Source organism: Anarrhichthys ocellatus, unplaced genomic scaffold, assembly GCF_004355925.1.
Source record: "Anarrhichthys ocellatus isolate YVR2014 unplaced genomic scaffold, GSC_Weel_1.0 scaffold5, whole genome shotgun sequence".
Taxonomy (NCBI): Eukaryota; Metazoa; Chordata; class Actinopteri; order Perciformes; family Anarhichadidae; genus Anarrhichthys; species Anarrhichthys ocellatus.
In genome coordinates this window covers 132,466-149,281 of record NW_022280035.1, presented here as the reverse complement: position 1 = coordinate 149,281, position 16,816 = coordinate 132,466, and the positions used below count along the sequence as shown (strand labels likewise).

General features: G+C 38.6%; 3 protein-coding genes across 3 annotated transcripts in view; 1 reads left to right on the top strand and 2 right to left on the bottom strand.

The window, feature by feature from the left end:
- Window positions 1–38: 38 nt before the first annotated feature.
- dhx35 (DEAH-box helicase 35) lies at window positions 39–5,609 on the bottom strand. The gene is made up of 12 exons (XM_031845367.1): window positions 5,536–5,609; window positions 5,021–5,148; window positions 4,554–4,646; window positions 3,884–3,961; window positions 3,695–3,799; window positions 3,534–3,595; window positions 3,295–3,364; window positions 3,093–3,152; window positions 2,559–2,671; window positions 2,374–2,470; window positions 1,301–1,459; window positions 39–514 (listed from the first exon to the last, which is right to left on the bottom strand). The coding sequence occupies exons 1-12, from the start codon at window positions 5,573–5,575 to the stop codon at window positions 122–124; spliced, it is 1,398 nt and encodes a 465-aa protein (XP_031701227.1). The 5' UTR covers window positions 5,576–5,609; the 3' UTR covers window positions 39–121.
- Window positions 5,610–6,785: 1,176 nt separating this feature from the next.
- rab5if (RAB5 interacting factor) lies at window positions 6,786–11,429 on the bottom strand. Its single transcript, XM_031845353.1, has 4 exons — window positions 11,123–11,429; window positions 8,728–8,831; window positions 8,432–8,561; window positions 6,786–7,900 (listed from the first exon to the last, which is right to left on the bottom strand). Exons 1-4 carry the CDS (start codon window positions 11,228–11,230, stop codon window positions 7,859–7,861), a joined length of 384 nt encoding a protein of 127 aa, XP_031701213.1. The 5' UTR covers window positions 11,231–11,429; the 3' UTR covers window positions 6,786–7,858.
- Window positions 11,430–15,192: 3,763 nt separating this feature from the next.
- Window positions 15,193–16,816, top strand: part of zhx3b (zinc fingers and homeoboxes 3b) — a gene marked incomplete at its 3' end in the record, with an annotated part of 10,655 nt that continues 9,031 nt past the window's right edge. The window contains exon 1 of the mRNA XM_031844934.1: window positions 15,193–15,331. Coding sequence (XP_031700794.1) covers window positions 15,292–15,331 — 40 coding nt within the window. The remainder of the gene's footprint in view (window positions 15,332–16,816) is intronic.

Sequence of the window (16,816 nt, the reverse complement as noted above, 5' to 3'; positions counted from 1 at the left end):
TGCAGCTTTAACACATGAAGCTTTGGCTTCACTTTTCAGACCTGGAGATTGCCGCCAGATTCATCTCTTAGTCCAGGTACATTTGAAGACACGCCTTTAAGGTGTTTGGAGGATATCACATTCACAAGAACGGACAGGACGGACAGACAGACAACCCAACAACATAACGCCTCTGGGCATGACTGTCGCGGAGGCATAAAAACAGACACTTTGCCACAAATGCTAACAATGCACAAATCCTTCGATATTCTACAACACTTCTACAAAACTCACAGAGACACACACACACACACACACACACACCTGTGTAAAGTCTGAAGCATTTCCCAGGCCGGTTTCGTCCGGCTCTCCCGGCCCTCTGGCTGGCTGAAGCCTTGGAGATAGGCGTGACCACCAGCGACTCGATGGCAGTGCGCGGGTTGTACGCTCGCAGCTTCACAAATGCACAGTCGATGACGAATACAACTCCGTTTATAGTGATGGAGGTCTCAGCTATGTTAGTGGCCACCACAACCTGGAGGAAACACACGACAGGAATAAGTGAACCGCTTTTAAATTACACTATTTTACCATTTCATAGTCTCTTATGTCGACACTTGTACTGTTTGTGTAACTACACGTAGTCGCTCTATAAGAATGAAGTCTTCACTTCACATATGGTTGATAGAGCTGCAATAAGAGGACATATATGAAAGTCATGATTTTACATAATTTTGTGATCTATTCATTAGAATCTCTGCTGTTTTAAAATATAGCACAAAATATAGATGGGCTTCTTGAGATGTGCAACAAATATTGTGTGTTGTGATATATATATATATATATATATATATATATAACATATTTAAACACTTATATCGCTACACATATTTATTTGTGTATTTATTTGTAATTTCAAATGTTTTCTAGCTTCATTTATTAATTACACTTAAAATGTATGTGCAAAATGCATGCTCTGTAAAAGTTTGTATTTGTTTTTTTAAATGTACAGCCCTTTGAACTATGAAATGTGCTTTATAAATAAAGATTATTATTATTATTATTATTATGATCATCAATGTTCATGTCAACTAATTATCTTATTCTAGTTATTTTCAGCCGGTTACAGACTTTTGAACTGCCGCCAACATCTCAGCAATTTAAATGGAATGAAAGAAGTGAAATTAAATCGCAAATCCGTCTGATTAGCCCGATGCTTTTTGGCATTGATTGGATGCCAAATAATGGAAAATGCCAAATAATGGAAATGCAAATTAAATCAGATTTCTTCTCTCTACGGAAGAAACGAAAACAAACTTGCCTTGCGAACGGCTGAGGGCGTCCTCTCAAACACCTTCATCTGCTCGGCGAATGGTAGACCGGAGTACATGGGCAGGATTCTCAGGTGTTTCTTCATGCCGTAACGTGACAGAGACCTGGCCTGCTCCTGCAGAAGGGAAACCACTTTCTCCACTTCTTCCTGAGGGGAAAAGTAAATAAAGGGACAATGATAAGAACTAACCGCTGTAATTATATACAATCTAGAGTAAGTTAAATCATTAAAGAGTTTTGTGTGAAATGCCTCTACCGTTGAAATAAATAAAAAATGTCTCTAGAACGTAAAAATTTAAATGTACAGTTTAAATGAAGCCATCAGCACATTACGACATCTGGTGAATCAGTGTTGATGACTGCTTGTCTAGAGATAGCCATGTGCTTTCCTGCACTGTGACAAGTCTGTGCGGACGAGGCATCAATTGGCTAAATTTTACTCGTTAGCTCGCCTGCTAATTCCACTGTGCTTTAATGCTACAGTTATAGAACATAAAATGAACCACATGAACTGCTGAGCTTGGTCTACGTTACCTTAACATATAGCTTCACTTAACTGTTTTAACCAACCGTTCATGATGGCCGTTACCCTTTCAATTAGCTCATGCTAATGCTAATCACTAATGCTAAACACAAGCATGCTGACTATAATTCAGTTAGGTAAGTTCTGCAAACGGTCTGTTGTGGTGCCAAAAATACAGTAAAAAATGTGTGATTTTGAGTTTACGTCCAAGGCTGGAATATATGTATGCTAGCGATTAGCAATAGTGCTAGCTATGTGTTGTTGGCTCCAAATATGTCACCTGCCTCCAGATCAGCTAATAGCAGAAATTAAATTGCAACAGCCACATTTCAACCAGTAGCGGGGCAGACGCTATGCATGTTTATAATATGTAGAATTCAAATACTTTGCACTTGACAAATGTCAAGATTAGAACCTGAATCCATCAACAACACTATTAAATACACATATATATTGGTTTTCAGCTGAAGAAAATTGGTTTTGGGGGTTTAGTTACTCTTTAAATATCTATTTGAGTAATATTTGAGATGCCCACTAACCTGCCCGGTGAGAAAAGCCAACACATCTCCGTCCTCCTCCGTCTCGTGGATCTTCAGCACCGTCTCCACTGTGGCCTTCACGTAGTCTGGGACGGGACTGAGGGCGAACAGAACCTCACGTCACGGTCACACAAAAGAATTATACGGAATGACGCACCGTAGACGGGATTATGTGTGCCGACTACCTGACAGTGTAGAAGACGTCCACTGGAAAGGTGCGTCCCTCCACCGTCAGAATCCCACACGTGTCCTTGTTGGGATCCCCGGACTCGTTCAGGTTGAAGAAGTCGTGGAATTTCTTCAGGTGAAGGTGATAATGCAGTTAGTAAAGGGAACACTCATGAGGCATTTCTGGATTATGGTATTTTCCCAATGTTTTGCAGCAATTAAGTACTTTTGCTGCTTTCAATCTGACATCTTATTAAAAGAAAAGTATGCAACTTAGTGCCGCGGTATAACTAAATAATATGCGTGTGTAGATATTTAAACAGAGAGTACTGTAGATGTCAGATATGGCAGTTCAGCTGACTTGTTTAATGCTGAGTGCAGTCGTGGCCTGATTGTGTCTTTCCTTTCATCAGAGTATTGCAGATGTCAGTACAACGAGATCTGACCTGGCATCAACTTTTCTTTTCTTTCCTCCTCTGTCTGTCTGTCTGTCTTTGTTTTCTCTGCTCCGGCTGATCAAGCGTATCTGTTCATCTTAATGACGCTCTCACCTTGGCATCCAGAGTGGCGGAGGCCACAATCAGCCTCAGGTCTCGCCGCTTTTTCTGAATCTGTAGAAGAAGAAGAAGGAGAACGGTGGGAACGGAGAAGTCAGAGTCAGGGTTTAAAACTGAAGAGAAGTCACCGACTTTCCAGGATTCATTTGAAAAGTATAAATTGGAGTGAAATAGTAAAGTTTAATTCTTGAAATACCTTCTTTAGTAGACCAATGGCTATGTCTGTATACAGGGTTCTCTCGTGTGCTTCATCCAGCATCAACACACTGAGGAGAACAGCACAATAGAGAAACATGAACATTCTACTCTTCTATTTCTATGACTATAGAACAGAACCATCGTTACCATCATCAATCACACCTGTGCTCTTTGTGCTATGACAACTCAAAACATCATCAACATGTATATAAAACCCCCGACATTACAATCACGTACCTGTATTTCTTCAAAAGAGGATCGGCCATCATCTCCCGCACCAGCATGCCATCTGTGAGGAACTGAAGCACACGAGGCACAATCAAGTACTGAAAGAGGAACCAAACACGGGACAGCCTGAGGCGAAGACTTTAACCATCTGTGTGTGTGTTGGGGGTTACCTTGATCCTCGTGGCGTGGGGATCGGAGCAGTCGTCAAACCGGATGGTGTAGCCCACCTCGTGTCCCACCAGGGCCCCCCGCTCCTCCGCTACACGGTTAGCTACCTAACGGCAGGAAAAGTAAAGAATGCGTCAGCTGTCCTTCAGTGTGAAATGTAATTTCCTGCAGGACATTGGCGGAGGTCTTACGGAGATAGCGGCCACACGTCGAGGCTGTGTCACTCCAATAACCTTCCCCTCTGTCGCCCAGCCCGCCTCCAGCAGGTACTGAAAGGAGGCAGATTTTTTTTTAAAAAGGAGAGTGAGACAGAGACTCTGATGTTGCAGAAGAGCAGAATTTGTATAAAGCGAACTCTGCAAAAAAAAAAAAAAAAAAAAAAAAAAAAAAGAGTCTACTAAGCATCAATGCAAGGTCATGTAAAACCTCTGTGGAGGTGAAGCCACATGAAGGGCATCAGTCCACTGCAGCAACGCTTACATTCACGTCACTCTGACGGTACTTCACCCTCTTGTATTTGTATTGCCTTTTAAAGCTGTGATGTACTATTAGCACTACTATGCTCATCTGTAACTAGCCTGCTCTGATACAAAGGCCATCCTTCTGTAAAAGTAATCTTCCTTTATTATTTACAAAATTTAACAGGGTACAAAAAAGAAGAAAGAAACCAGAATGAGTGTACAGAATGAACAACATGATACAATTACAATTTAGTCTATATGACATAAATGATGCATACAATGAGAGTAGCAGCAGTGGCACTAATAATAGCAGAAATGATAATGAATATAAATAATATTTTAGTAGTAGTAGCACATAATAAATAGCAGCAGAATGTTGCATGTATGAAACCACACCAACCTGAGGTAACTGTGTTGTCTTCCCACATCCCGTCTCACCAACGATGATGACAGTCTGGAAGCTCTCCACCAAGTATAAGATGTTGTTTCTGTGCTGAATGGGACACAAATAACAACAAGATAAGATAATATAAGATAAGATAAGATAATCCTTTATTAGTCCCGCAGTGGGGACATTTACAGGATTACAGCAGCATAGTAGATAGTGCAAACAAGAACAAAAAAACAAGATCAAAACAAGTATCATAAAGAAGTAAATAAGTAATAAAACAGTAAAGAATATTAACTAAGTACAAAATCCACAATAACTAAAATATTATAGATATAGACGATATTTTTTGTATTGCACAGTGTGTTTATATTGCACCGATTTTTTGTGTAAAACAACACAAACACAAATAAAAAGGTCATAATTAAACAAACAGCGTTCAACACACTAAATGTGACGTTCAGGGGCGATTGTGGAACCTTGAAAACGGGGAGTTTCTGCCGTTGCTTCTCTATGGAGAGCGCTGTGTGCGGGTTGAAGATGACCGGTGATCCGGTGGTCTCCGTGTTCAGATCCCGCTCCTCTGAGATCCCCGGAGCCTCCGACCCTGGAGCAGAAGAACAGATTGTGGAGATGTTTTATTTAAACGTGAGCAGGCTGAGAGGATTCCTGAGGGGTTTTTAGTGCAAATGAAAATAAATTGAAGCCGATGAAAACCCCTCTTCATGAAAACATTTTACATCGCATGTATTCACGCAGCCGTCGTACTTTTTTTGTGCGTTTTTATTTTTATTTTGGCAGGTTATACTTTTTTTGGTTCCGCAGCGCTGAACGTTAACGTTCCGCGGGATGCGGAGATCACGCAGCTGCCCTGAACGCAACTAACACCGGACCGAGACCAACGGAAGTCCACGCGCAGCTGAACGTTACTGAACATAAACCAGAAATAAATCGCATTAAATGTCTCATTTATTCTTGTTTTAACCGTACTTACCCGGCTTCCAAAATTTCATCGTGGACAGGGGAGAAGCCATCTTGGATTTACGTCACTTTTTTTTCCTTTTTTATATGGCTTTACGGCGTCACATTTTTTTTCCTTTTTTTGTTCTTCCGCGTTGACGTCATCATCTACATATATTTTTATGAATGATGCCAAATGCGTAGTCAGCTAAAAGTCTAAAAACAGTAATAATACTAAGTATTAATAATAATATATTTGTAAATATACTGAATATGTATGTAATGAACTGATTCATGTGTGAAAAATAACAAAAACTCTGCTGCAGCAAAATATTAAAAACAAAAATGTTCAAAAATATATGAAAGAGAATAAAAGTAGAGCTTTACTATGGAAGCCCCTATGCCACTATGGTGTAAACAATATACTATAAGTCATAATGAGAAAATATACATATGACAATAAGTTAACATCTCATGATCACTTACTATCTCAATAATAATTCAATATTTCAAAATTACGTAATGACATATTATCTCAGGACTTAGTATCACAAAATAGTGATTAAGTATCTAAAATATGACATGACTTAGTATTTCTAAATAATAAGTTAGCTCATTAAAATAATGACTCAGCACCTCAACTGAAGGAGATAGTTGTAAAATATTAAGCAAGTAAAGACAATATGTATTTTGAGTTACAGGAGTTCTTTCATCACAGCGGCGGAAATACAAATGAGAAGTAAATCAATGTTATGAGTTACTAAGTCAAAATTCAGACTATTGACCACGTGAGTGAAGGTTTAAAATGTAGTATAATTTAGAGGTACTTGTACTTTACTTCCATTACACGCTACTATGTTTATCTGACAGTTAAAGTTACTTTGAAGACCAGGTTTAAACACGAATACAGTCAGTGAATGAAGTAGTTAAAATGCTGTTTACACAATAATACTTCAGTAATAATGTTGACCAATGAGTACTTTTTACTGCGAATGTTTTTCTACTTGACAAATGAACCACTTGAACTTGTTTTATTTTCATCGTCAGCTCTACTGTAAAGTAAAAGATATCACTACTTCATCGACTTTACTATTGTGTGGTATCATTTTGCCATACTGCGAGTATTTAGATTTTATCACTTCTACGTCTGTTTTCTGGCAGAATTGTGTTTGTATATTATGGAGGTATAGCATTAAAGCTAATAGTACAATCAATGTATTCCAATGAACTAAAAAGTAACACAAAATATCTATATTTAAATTATAAAGAAAAAGACACAACCTCTTTGAAAATGGAGGCCAAATGAAGCCCATGTTTAATGATTCCCAAAAGATTTGATCAGAAAATACAATCCTTTCTAACAGAACAGTCGATTACAAGAACTCTGCAAGAAGCGCTTTTAAAAGTTCTTCACTATAAAATACTGAGACACGCGTCATCATCAAACGAGATATACAACAGAAGTACAAATAAATCTGTAATACAAGGTGGACGGGACAAAAAGGGGACATTGTACAGAATTTACAAGACAAAAGTTTTAAATTAATTTCAAAAACAAGTAAGACTGATCTGGAAGCTACACGTGAGAATAAAACACATTTATTAAATTATTTCTATGCTGCTCACTGATGCCATCGATAGAATGACACCTGGATGCACAGAGCGGCTCGTCGCTCCGAGTCTGAACACGGCATGCACGTCTAACTTTACTAATTCATCAGATTATTTCCTTTAAAAGACATTTGAGTGAAATTTCAGACTTTTCTTTTTTCCTTTAACAGTGAAGCCACAGGAACAATCCTTTACAGGTAGTTTTATTCATCCAAAAAGCTGCGTTTTTGTCGCTTAATTAAAAAGGCAACACTTCCCACTCACAGACTGATTGAACCCTAATAACGACACGAGGACACGCCGTCATCAGCTGGGATGAAAACACACACTGGTTGTTATCTTTACGGTCTAAAATCTGCATTCATGTCCTCTAAAGCAGCAGAAAGGGCCCGTAGTCAAACGACTAATACTCATTTGTTCCATCGCACACAGAGCTGCAGCCGAAACTACTCGTTAGTGTTTTGTCAAAGAGATGGACGATGATGATGATGGACATATTAATGTAAATAAATGTAAGTGTAATGAAGAGGGCCTTAGAAAATGAGCCACTGCACTAGATCTCGGACGTCACGGTGGTCTTGCAGGATCTCGTTAAATCGATCTAGGATTCCCATGATGCACTGCACACTGAAAAGTCATACTGTATGTTGGGAGCGTTGACGCGCCTCGAGCCGTGGAGTTCCTCCGTCATTCGACGATTCGCTTCGACTGAAATGTTCGTATTTAGTGTCCCGCTTGGGTTCGTCTCAGTCGAAATGTAGCGCTGTGTAAAAGATGATCCACACCACCTGGTGAGGAGAAGACACCGACGGTCAGAGTCAATGCTCCACTTCAGAGCACAGAGAACTCAATACAAGCTGACTAACAACAGGCTAAAGGAAATAAAACAAGTTAACACCAAACACAAGAACCTGGTCTTAAGATGAGACACTACAGACAAAACAAATGTATTAATGTTCTGCTCAGTTTGAGATGTTGGGCTATTTTGCTTCCATAAGACGTCTTCTTTCAGACTAGAGGAAATAAAACGTTTATTTTATTTCTTTGTCTGTTTACGTCTGTAGATTTCTGCATATTTAAAAAAAAAAAAAAAAACAACAATAACAACATGTATTTAACTAAAGATATACGTTGTTAGCACGTCTCTCTCTTTTATTTAACTCAAGCTGAAACCATCAACATCCTGGTCAAGAAGAAAACATTTATATGATATATAAATAAACCACACAGAGAAACAAATTGGTCATATTTTGAACCTCTATTGCCAAAAACGCTGAATTCACCATATTTTATATTCCCGTAGATAATAACATCCTCACCAGAAAGAGAGCGAAAGATGTCATGAAGCCTTCTTTGGTGAGTTCCCACGTTCCACCGTACTCTTCCTCATCGATCTGCTGAAAGCTGCTGAAGTAAACATACAGGACGCCGGCGTTGATGATGCAGAATCTAGACGAGGAAAACAAACGTTAAACCTCCTCCGTGTTAAGAAGAGACCACCGGGGTCGGTTAAACCTCCTCCGTGTTAAGAAGAGACCACCGGGGTCGGTTAAACCGTCTCCGTGTTAAGAAGAGACCACCGGGGTCGGTAGATGAGACTGTGCAGGATACTCACATGGCGATTGCCAGGAATCCTTTCAGCGGTGCGACGCCCCAAATCACACCGAGGATCACCGCGATGATCTGCCGAAGCCAGTAAATCACATCTAAGAACTCGTCCTGTGAAAGAACAATACATGAGCTCGATTTAACAGAAAGAAGTAATCGTTTTAAATGCCAAAAGTGACTTCAGAAGAACAACACACAATACATAAAGCACCAGAGTCCCCTTAAATGTTCTCTCTCTGGGGTTTATAAGGCTGCTCAACTAATCTGTCGTTTGGGTCTAATTTCTGTCGATAATTTGTCTTTTGTTTATGCTTTTTGATGCTGAATGACTTATTCATATAAGAACCTTATGAGCACAACTCTGGTAGACACAAGAGGGTAATAAGTGTTTTTTTGTGGAGGAACTCAGTTTTAAAGATCTGTAAATCCACAAAATAGTTTGAGTGTTAGTAGACTGTGTGTGTGTGTGTGTGTGTGTGTGTGTGTGTGTGTGTGTGTGTGTGAGAGAGAGAGGAGAAGTCGGTTTCTCCTTAGAGAGGTTTCTGTGGTGCTGAACCTCTGCGGTGTGTCGGGGCTTCCTTTAGGTCGACTTAGGTCAGGAGTCAGGTTAGGGTGAGGGGAAACAGACATGCATGGGTGACTATTAATCAGTTTAAAGATCAACTGAAGATGAACTGAAAACTATTTAGATATTCGATTAATCGTTTCAGCATTGTGTTTCTCGTAGAAATGTCGAGCAAACTCTAGTTCCAGTCGCTCAACTTGAGGATTTTTCGCCATTTCCAGACTTAGAAGTGGCCATCTTGAAGGTTTTCATTTGTCTGTTAATCAATATCTATCAGCGCAATATTTATATATTTGTTACACCACTGTGGGGAGTTTTTCTTCTTTGTATACACACGAAAACTCCGCACATAATTCTGAAAACATAAACGGACATGCATCAACATAAACACTTCAGGTGCCCTCATTACTGAAACTTCCTCCGTCTGAAATGTTCTATTATCTCAGTTTAGGATGACATTTAGGAGTTTGTTTTGGTACAGAAACATGTGGCCTAACTGCATTTAGGAGTCTTATCTAGCTAGTACACAACAGTACTGAATTCAGAATATGAAGACGAGGAACAACATGGTCACTGAGATGTGACGATTTAAAGGAAACTCAAAACTTATGGTACTGTAAATTCCCCGGACCGTGTATTAATGGATAGATATCGACTGTCAACACATTTTATATATTTTAAAAATGTGTGCTTTCCTCTCCTCCAGCGGAGGATTTCTTAAATTAAGATATGACTTTAGGAATTGTGTCTGTAATAAGAAGATATGTTTTTTCCAATAACTAAAACTTAAGTTAAAATAGGACAAGCTGTCAGGATATTTAGCTGAAGTGAGGCTCCAGACTGCTGAACTGGAAGCATACTTTAATCTTGTGGCACATCTTAACATCTCAGTCCTGGTTGATTCAGAATTTATATTTGGGTGAAAACAAAAGGGTTTGTGCTCAGAGTTTATCACTAACATGATGTGTTTTTTAATTCTGTGCATAATTAATAATTTTGAGCGTTTAAAATAGAGAAAAACTAAAATATAGATTTTTTATTGACCACAGACACCCAGTTCGTAATACTTAAAATATATAAATATTGCAAAACTTTAAATCAGAAATAATATTTATTTTACAATCAACACTTTAAATGATGACACTTGCAAATAACAATGCAGTACTAAATGTAAAACTACTCTTTGGTGTTTCATGGTTTACGTTTTACAAAAATATACCAAAACACTGCGACGAGGAACACCTTGGGTCGATAATAAAGAGAATATGAAACAAAATATAAATCATATCCTCTAAACTACAAAGGAAATCTGGTTTGAATTGACATCAAACACTATTACTACGCATCTTGTAAGCACTGTTGTTTACAAGATATTTGTGTTACCTTCACCAAATATAAAGTAATAAACAGACATTTAAATAAAACATATTCGATGTTGCCACTTTAACAGTTAGCAAATTAATTGATTCACAATTAATAAATAATTAAAAGAAAGCAAACTATATTAGTATGAAATACAACCTTTTCAAATGAGTTTAATGAACTTAATTTCTTCAATTGAAATAAGTAGGAAGTCATAAATAACCAACATTGTTTAGTTAACCCAACATGTCGACTTACAGGTTATATTCTTTATGATTAAAGCCCTAAAACCCGCAGAGAGGATTAACGGTGTTGCTTCTGATTTGACAGCCGAGTCACATTAATCCTAACTACTAAAGAAATAATAAAATATATAATAAATTTAAAGAAATACTAACCCTAGCGGCGACACTTTAACTACCGGGAAACGGGTTTTCTTTAGAATAAATAAAACCAAAAAGGGTAACCGGCTGACCTTCTCCTCCCAGACCGCGGTGCTGTTGAAGGTTTTGCTCCATGTGGGCTGCTTCACGCCTCCATTCAGCTGCTGACTGTCTTCTTTCCGCTTCAGGTTGCTCGTCATTCTCTGCTGGTTCCTCCGGCTGCACGCGGCTGAGATGTGAGTCTCTCGCGTGGACTACGGGAAGAAAACTCTGAGCGATATTAGGAGGTATTCAAAGGGATTTGCACGCTCCGCTGATCTGACAGATTTCAGTCTCGGAAACAGGAGGAAAAAAAAGGGCCATCTGAGCATGCGCAACGCTGTTTGACCCCGGATGCCAACAGCCAATGAGAGAGTGCGACGTTTCTGCCCGGATCGTGCAGGGGAAGTGGTTAAATTCTGCAGCGACACCCAGCGGTCAAGATGTGTAACTGCTGTTAATTTCAACCCGTTATTCCAAAGTTTTATGAAGTTTATAAGTAGTTTTTTTTCAGTATGCAAATAAAAACTGAAAGCTAATAGTTTTCACATTATATCATAATAAAAATAATACATTTTATTTGTATAATGCTTTAAAAGGTACTTAAAGGCACTTTACATGGTAAAAAGCAGATATATAACATTATAACATAAACAACTCATCAAAATAAAGAACATTATTTCCTTGTTATAGCAAAGATAATTAGTAGAATTCAATACAGTCATAAAAGCATTTCCACATTATTTCAGGGCTGCAAACTATTGATTATTTCCCTGATATTTTCTTGATTATTCAAGTTTTATTTTGGTCTGTAACATGTTTTTCTTTCTTCAAAACAACAGTTCAAACCCAGAGAGGTTTCGTTTATAATCAAAGAAGACAAAGAAAACCAGAAAGCTGAGACCGAAGAACGTTCACATTTGTGTTTAAAACAATGACTGCTGATGCGGATCAATTTTCTGTAAATGAATTGATTAATCGACTAATTGTTGCAGCTCTACATTATAAACATCTCTCAAAGAGATGACAATAAGCAACATGTTTAAAGTCTATTGGCTACAACTCAATGCAATTCACATTCGGGTCAATGAAGTGATCATCAACCACAGGAGAAAACAACTAAAGAGATAAGTAATATTTATTAAAATAAAAAAGGAAGACAAAAGTAAGGAAATATATTCATTTTTTTTTTTTTTTATTATCAGCAGACTTTTACATGTTTTTTTTCTGGATTAAAGTAATTTATGTTAAAGACATTGACCATTGTTATTCCTGACCCTTAATGGATGAACTCACGTTTCTGTCTGCGGTTCCCTCTTCAGTCCAGAGAGTGAAACTATTCTACCTCCTCTCTGATGTCAGATAACCACAAGACCTCACTGTGATATATAACTTAATAACCTGCTGTAAATGGAGTGATTTTACCAATAATGGCTCTCTATGTGGTTCTAACATAGAGCCAGACCTAAAACCAGTTGGACCAATGATATGATATATATTATTATATGATATACATTATTATATTATACAGAATATTATTATATGACATATATATATTATTATATTATACTGAGACTAAAATAAGATGTCCTGACGTGTTTATCAAAGTGTTATTTTCTGCTTTTTTTTCATGTTGGAATAAAGGTTAAATATTTAACTGCAAAGTAGTAATACGTGTTTGATACCTTAATTTTTTTTGCATTAAATCATTCTGGGATGTTTGCTGAAATTGATTGGATGTGGCACAGCCCTACCTAGAACATTTTCCACCAGCCGCCACTGCCCAGGACATATTGCTGGACCCGCTGGAGGGAAGGGAGTCACGGGAGAACCAGAACCAGGACTGCGAGGGGCAGACTGTCAGACCCTGCTGCAGTAAAATGAGAGGTTTTCTAAAGGGATTCTGGTGCTCAGAGACACTACCACTTTAGTCCACAGGGACCAACAGAATCAACACTAAATAAAAGTTCCATAGTAACTTTAAATGGAATCAAATATTCTGTACATTGTGAACAGAATAAAATGTCAGCGTGATGATGTTTTAATACATTTCTCAGGACATTACTTCACATATTCTGTCGTGATATCAGGTGTAATATGCTGGAATCTTATGAGTATTCTTAACCTCCTGGATATGAGATACATTGAGTGTATTTCAGTCTTAAAAATGACCCACTAAACATCTTGAATGAGTCAATCAGGAGGATGTGTGTGTGGTGGGGGGGGGAATGCTAGTCTAATAGCATGCACAATAAACAGCTTTTTGTGAAAATCAATAACAGTCTCACGTGATTGTGATACTCAGAAGGCCAGTAGGTTTACAGCTGAAGTGACTCTGGAGAGCTTTATCTGCTGTGGTATTAACATGAACCACACGTGGTCTTTCTACTGTAACAACACGTATCCTTTAAAAGGTCTTCACTTCATTCTAAGATGCTACTTTCATTTAAGTAGATTGTTTTTATGAAATATTGTGCTCTTCTTTTGGAAAAGTGTAACATATATGCCTCTTGCATGTTACATGAGAAACATAATTTCAGCTTTAAATTGTTGTTACTACGTCTGACAAAACAACCTTGTCATTTTACTTTTAAGGCGTTCAGATTTGTGTATTTATATGGCGTCATTAGGGTTTCATATTTAATACTATTACAGTATCCAAGGTAACAATGCATCTATAAGAGAGAACAAGTCAGACCAGAAATGAAAATCTGTACCAATGAATAGTTTATCAAAGAGAGGAAGTAACTATATCGTGTTTATCTTACTGATCCATCTGTATCAATTATATCTTTTGTGTGGTTTTGAAATTAATGATTTGAGAATCACATCATGAGTTACAAAAGCAAGATCCATTATTATCACTGCCTTTGGTGGGATTTTAGGCTGTAACTTTGTTACTGCTCGTTTGTTCGGTACTTTATTGAACATTTACTTCAGCATATTTCACAAAATAACAGTATACTTGCACTATTAGGTGAAGTAACAATATAATAAACATTTATTATTTACTGTATGTATGAGCAAAATAAACGTGCCTGTAAAATCCTGTTAACCAACAGAGCAACCAATTCAACACTATACATGTAACCCTGTGAGCAGTTTTGTATAATGTATCTATGTTTTCTTAAATATAACAAATACTGCATGCAACGGCCAGGCTTTGTTAGTGCAGCTGCAGTATTTAAAGTAAAATAATAAATCAACCAATTTGTTTTTTGTACAGTTGATTGTGTTTTTGGGAAAAATTCCACATTCACAAGAAGAGAATAAGAAGACAATTAAAATACATTTTCTTTATATTGATAATTTTTATCATTCAATCATTATTCATATTTACTAACTTTATATATATATATATATATGTACATATAGAGAAATATATTTATTATTTATTTACATATATGTAATATATATTATTAATTAATTACCATTGTTATATATATTTGTATTTTTTACTTTATACACGCACCCCTGGTATGAGCTGTCTTGTTTATTTATATATATATATATAAATAAACAAGACATATAATTTAATTATTTATATGTTACCGATATTATTACATATATTATTACGTATTTTAGTATTTTTTTACTTTATGTATGCATTTATATTTATCTATATATATATATATATAGATATATATATAGATATATATATTACTAAAAACACCTGCATGCAACAGAAGGTACTTTGTTTTGATTTTGGGACGCAGTCCTCTCTGTTAGTGATGTACTGTCTCTTTAAGAGAGAGGTCACCTGGGAGAGGGACAGGTGTGAGTGTAGCGGTAACATCCCGTTCAACCAGGACCGGGACGGTTCCTCCTCCCTCATGTACCGTTGGGTCAAACTCACACCGGGATGTCTGTGACTCACAGCTCGAGCTTCTCTCTTCACCGTCAAACTCCACCGTCGGTGACGTGTGCGTCACGTGTCCGTCTCTTCCCCGGTACGTCCGTGGTGTCGTCTCCTCCCCTCCACTGCCTGCTTCTACACTGGGAGACACTCCAAATAAACAATCGCACACAAAAAAAAAAAAAAAAAAAGAAATACGGGGGGGGGGGGGGGGGGGGGGGGAACCGGCGTGGCCCCCGTGTCACGTCCACCAGCAGCCGGACACAGGGGGGGGGGGGGCTATTTTTTTTTACACCTACAAGTTCTCATCAGTGAAGCCCCCCAAAAGAAACACCTCCTCTGAAGCCCCGAATCATTGTAAACTCTATGTACCCACGCGGCGCCGCGTCCACCGACACGCGCACAGGTGAGTGTGATTTAACGTTGCACCTTTACACGAGGGGTTCACAAACTTGCGCGAGCTACAGTGAAGCCTGTTTATACCTTGTTTTGCTGCGCGTTGGCTCAGCTGCATGTCGCTTTGCTTAAAATGGCGACAGCCAGCGGGTAGAGGAGGGGGGGGGGGGGTGTTTTTATATATATTTATATATGTGGAGGTCTGGGGGGCTCGTCTGATCCTCCGCTCTGAATTAGCTACAATGTTTCCAAAAACCCCGATAACGCGCACACGAGCCCATTAAGTTGGACACTCCGCCTAACTTGAGCGGAAGATGAACACGCATCATTTTCGGAAATGTTTGACGCCGCTGCGCTCTGAGAGCGACGTTACGGTCCGTGTGTGTGTGTGTGTGTGTTTCACTAAAATACCGCTATTCGCTCACGTGTTATTATTAATAAACAATGGTTTATATATTCGCAGCAATGAGAATGTTGAGTCTTTGTGTGTTACAGTCAGACCTGCAGGATGTTCTGCATGAAGAAGTTAGAACCTCCCATCAGTTGTGACTGTTTGTCAGAGCTGCTCTATTTAGACCAGTGCAATGAAACACAGCTTGTTATTACGCATATATTTATTATTTTTTTATTGTTGTCCTCACAGACTTTGGTTTAAAGTCAAGTCTGGACCCTTAAACATAAACTAAACAAACACAATAAGTCCATGTTTTAGTCCAGTCTGCGAGCTGTTGTCTCAGTTATTCATCATGTCAGTGTTGTCATGTGTGTGCGTGTGTGTTAGTGTGTGTGTGTGTGTGTGTGTGTGTGTGTGGGATTAGAGCAGAGCTTTCCCAGCCAGACAGCTAGTTTGTGCCTGAGGTCCACGTGAGTCCCAACAGAGACAAACAACTTAATCCACCGGTTCCATTCCCAGTCGGTGCGTCTCTGATCCGTCACAGCAGACCCGTCATCACACCGGTGATAGGAATCAAGTTAATTGTCTGTATTCACACGTTCCTAATATTCCAGGTAGGATGTCATCGGACTTGTTAATAGTCCCCCCCCCTCCTTTCTCACCCTCACTTTTTTTAGGTTTGTTATCTCACAGCTTGGTCAGTCGGTTAAACACTTCCTGCGTTCTTCACATCTGATTTCTAACGACGACTTAATGGACCCCGAGCGGTTCTTCGTCGGTCTTTGGGTTTGCGTCTCCTCTCTTGCATTGACTCCCGTGTAATCACAATATTACTCAGCTGCAAACTCAAGAGCTCCTTTTTATTCATTCTTTAAACAGCCTCACAGCGATCCATGTGTGGGTCATCCAGCAGCAGCAGCAGCTTCTGGCTCTGGTTGGCTGGTTAACAGCTTGTGATGTCAGCCATTTTAGGTTGGACAGCACAAGAGCATGGTGCACCGCCATTTTTTCTCTCTCTCTCTCTCTCTCTCTCTCTCTCTCTCTCTCTCTCTCTCTCTCTCTCTCTCTCTCTCTCTCTCTCTCTCTCTCTCTCTCTCTCTC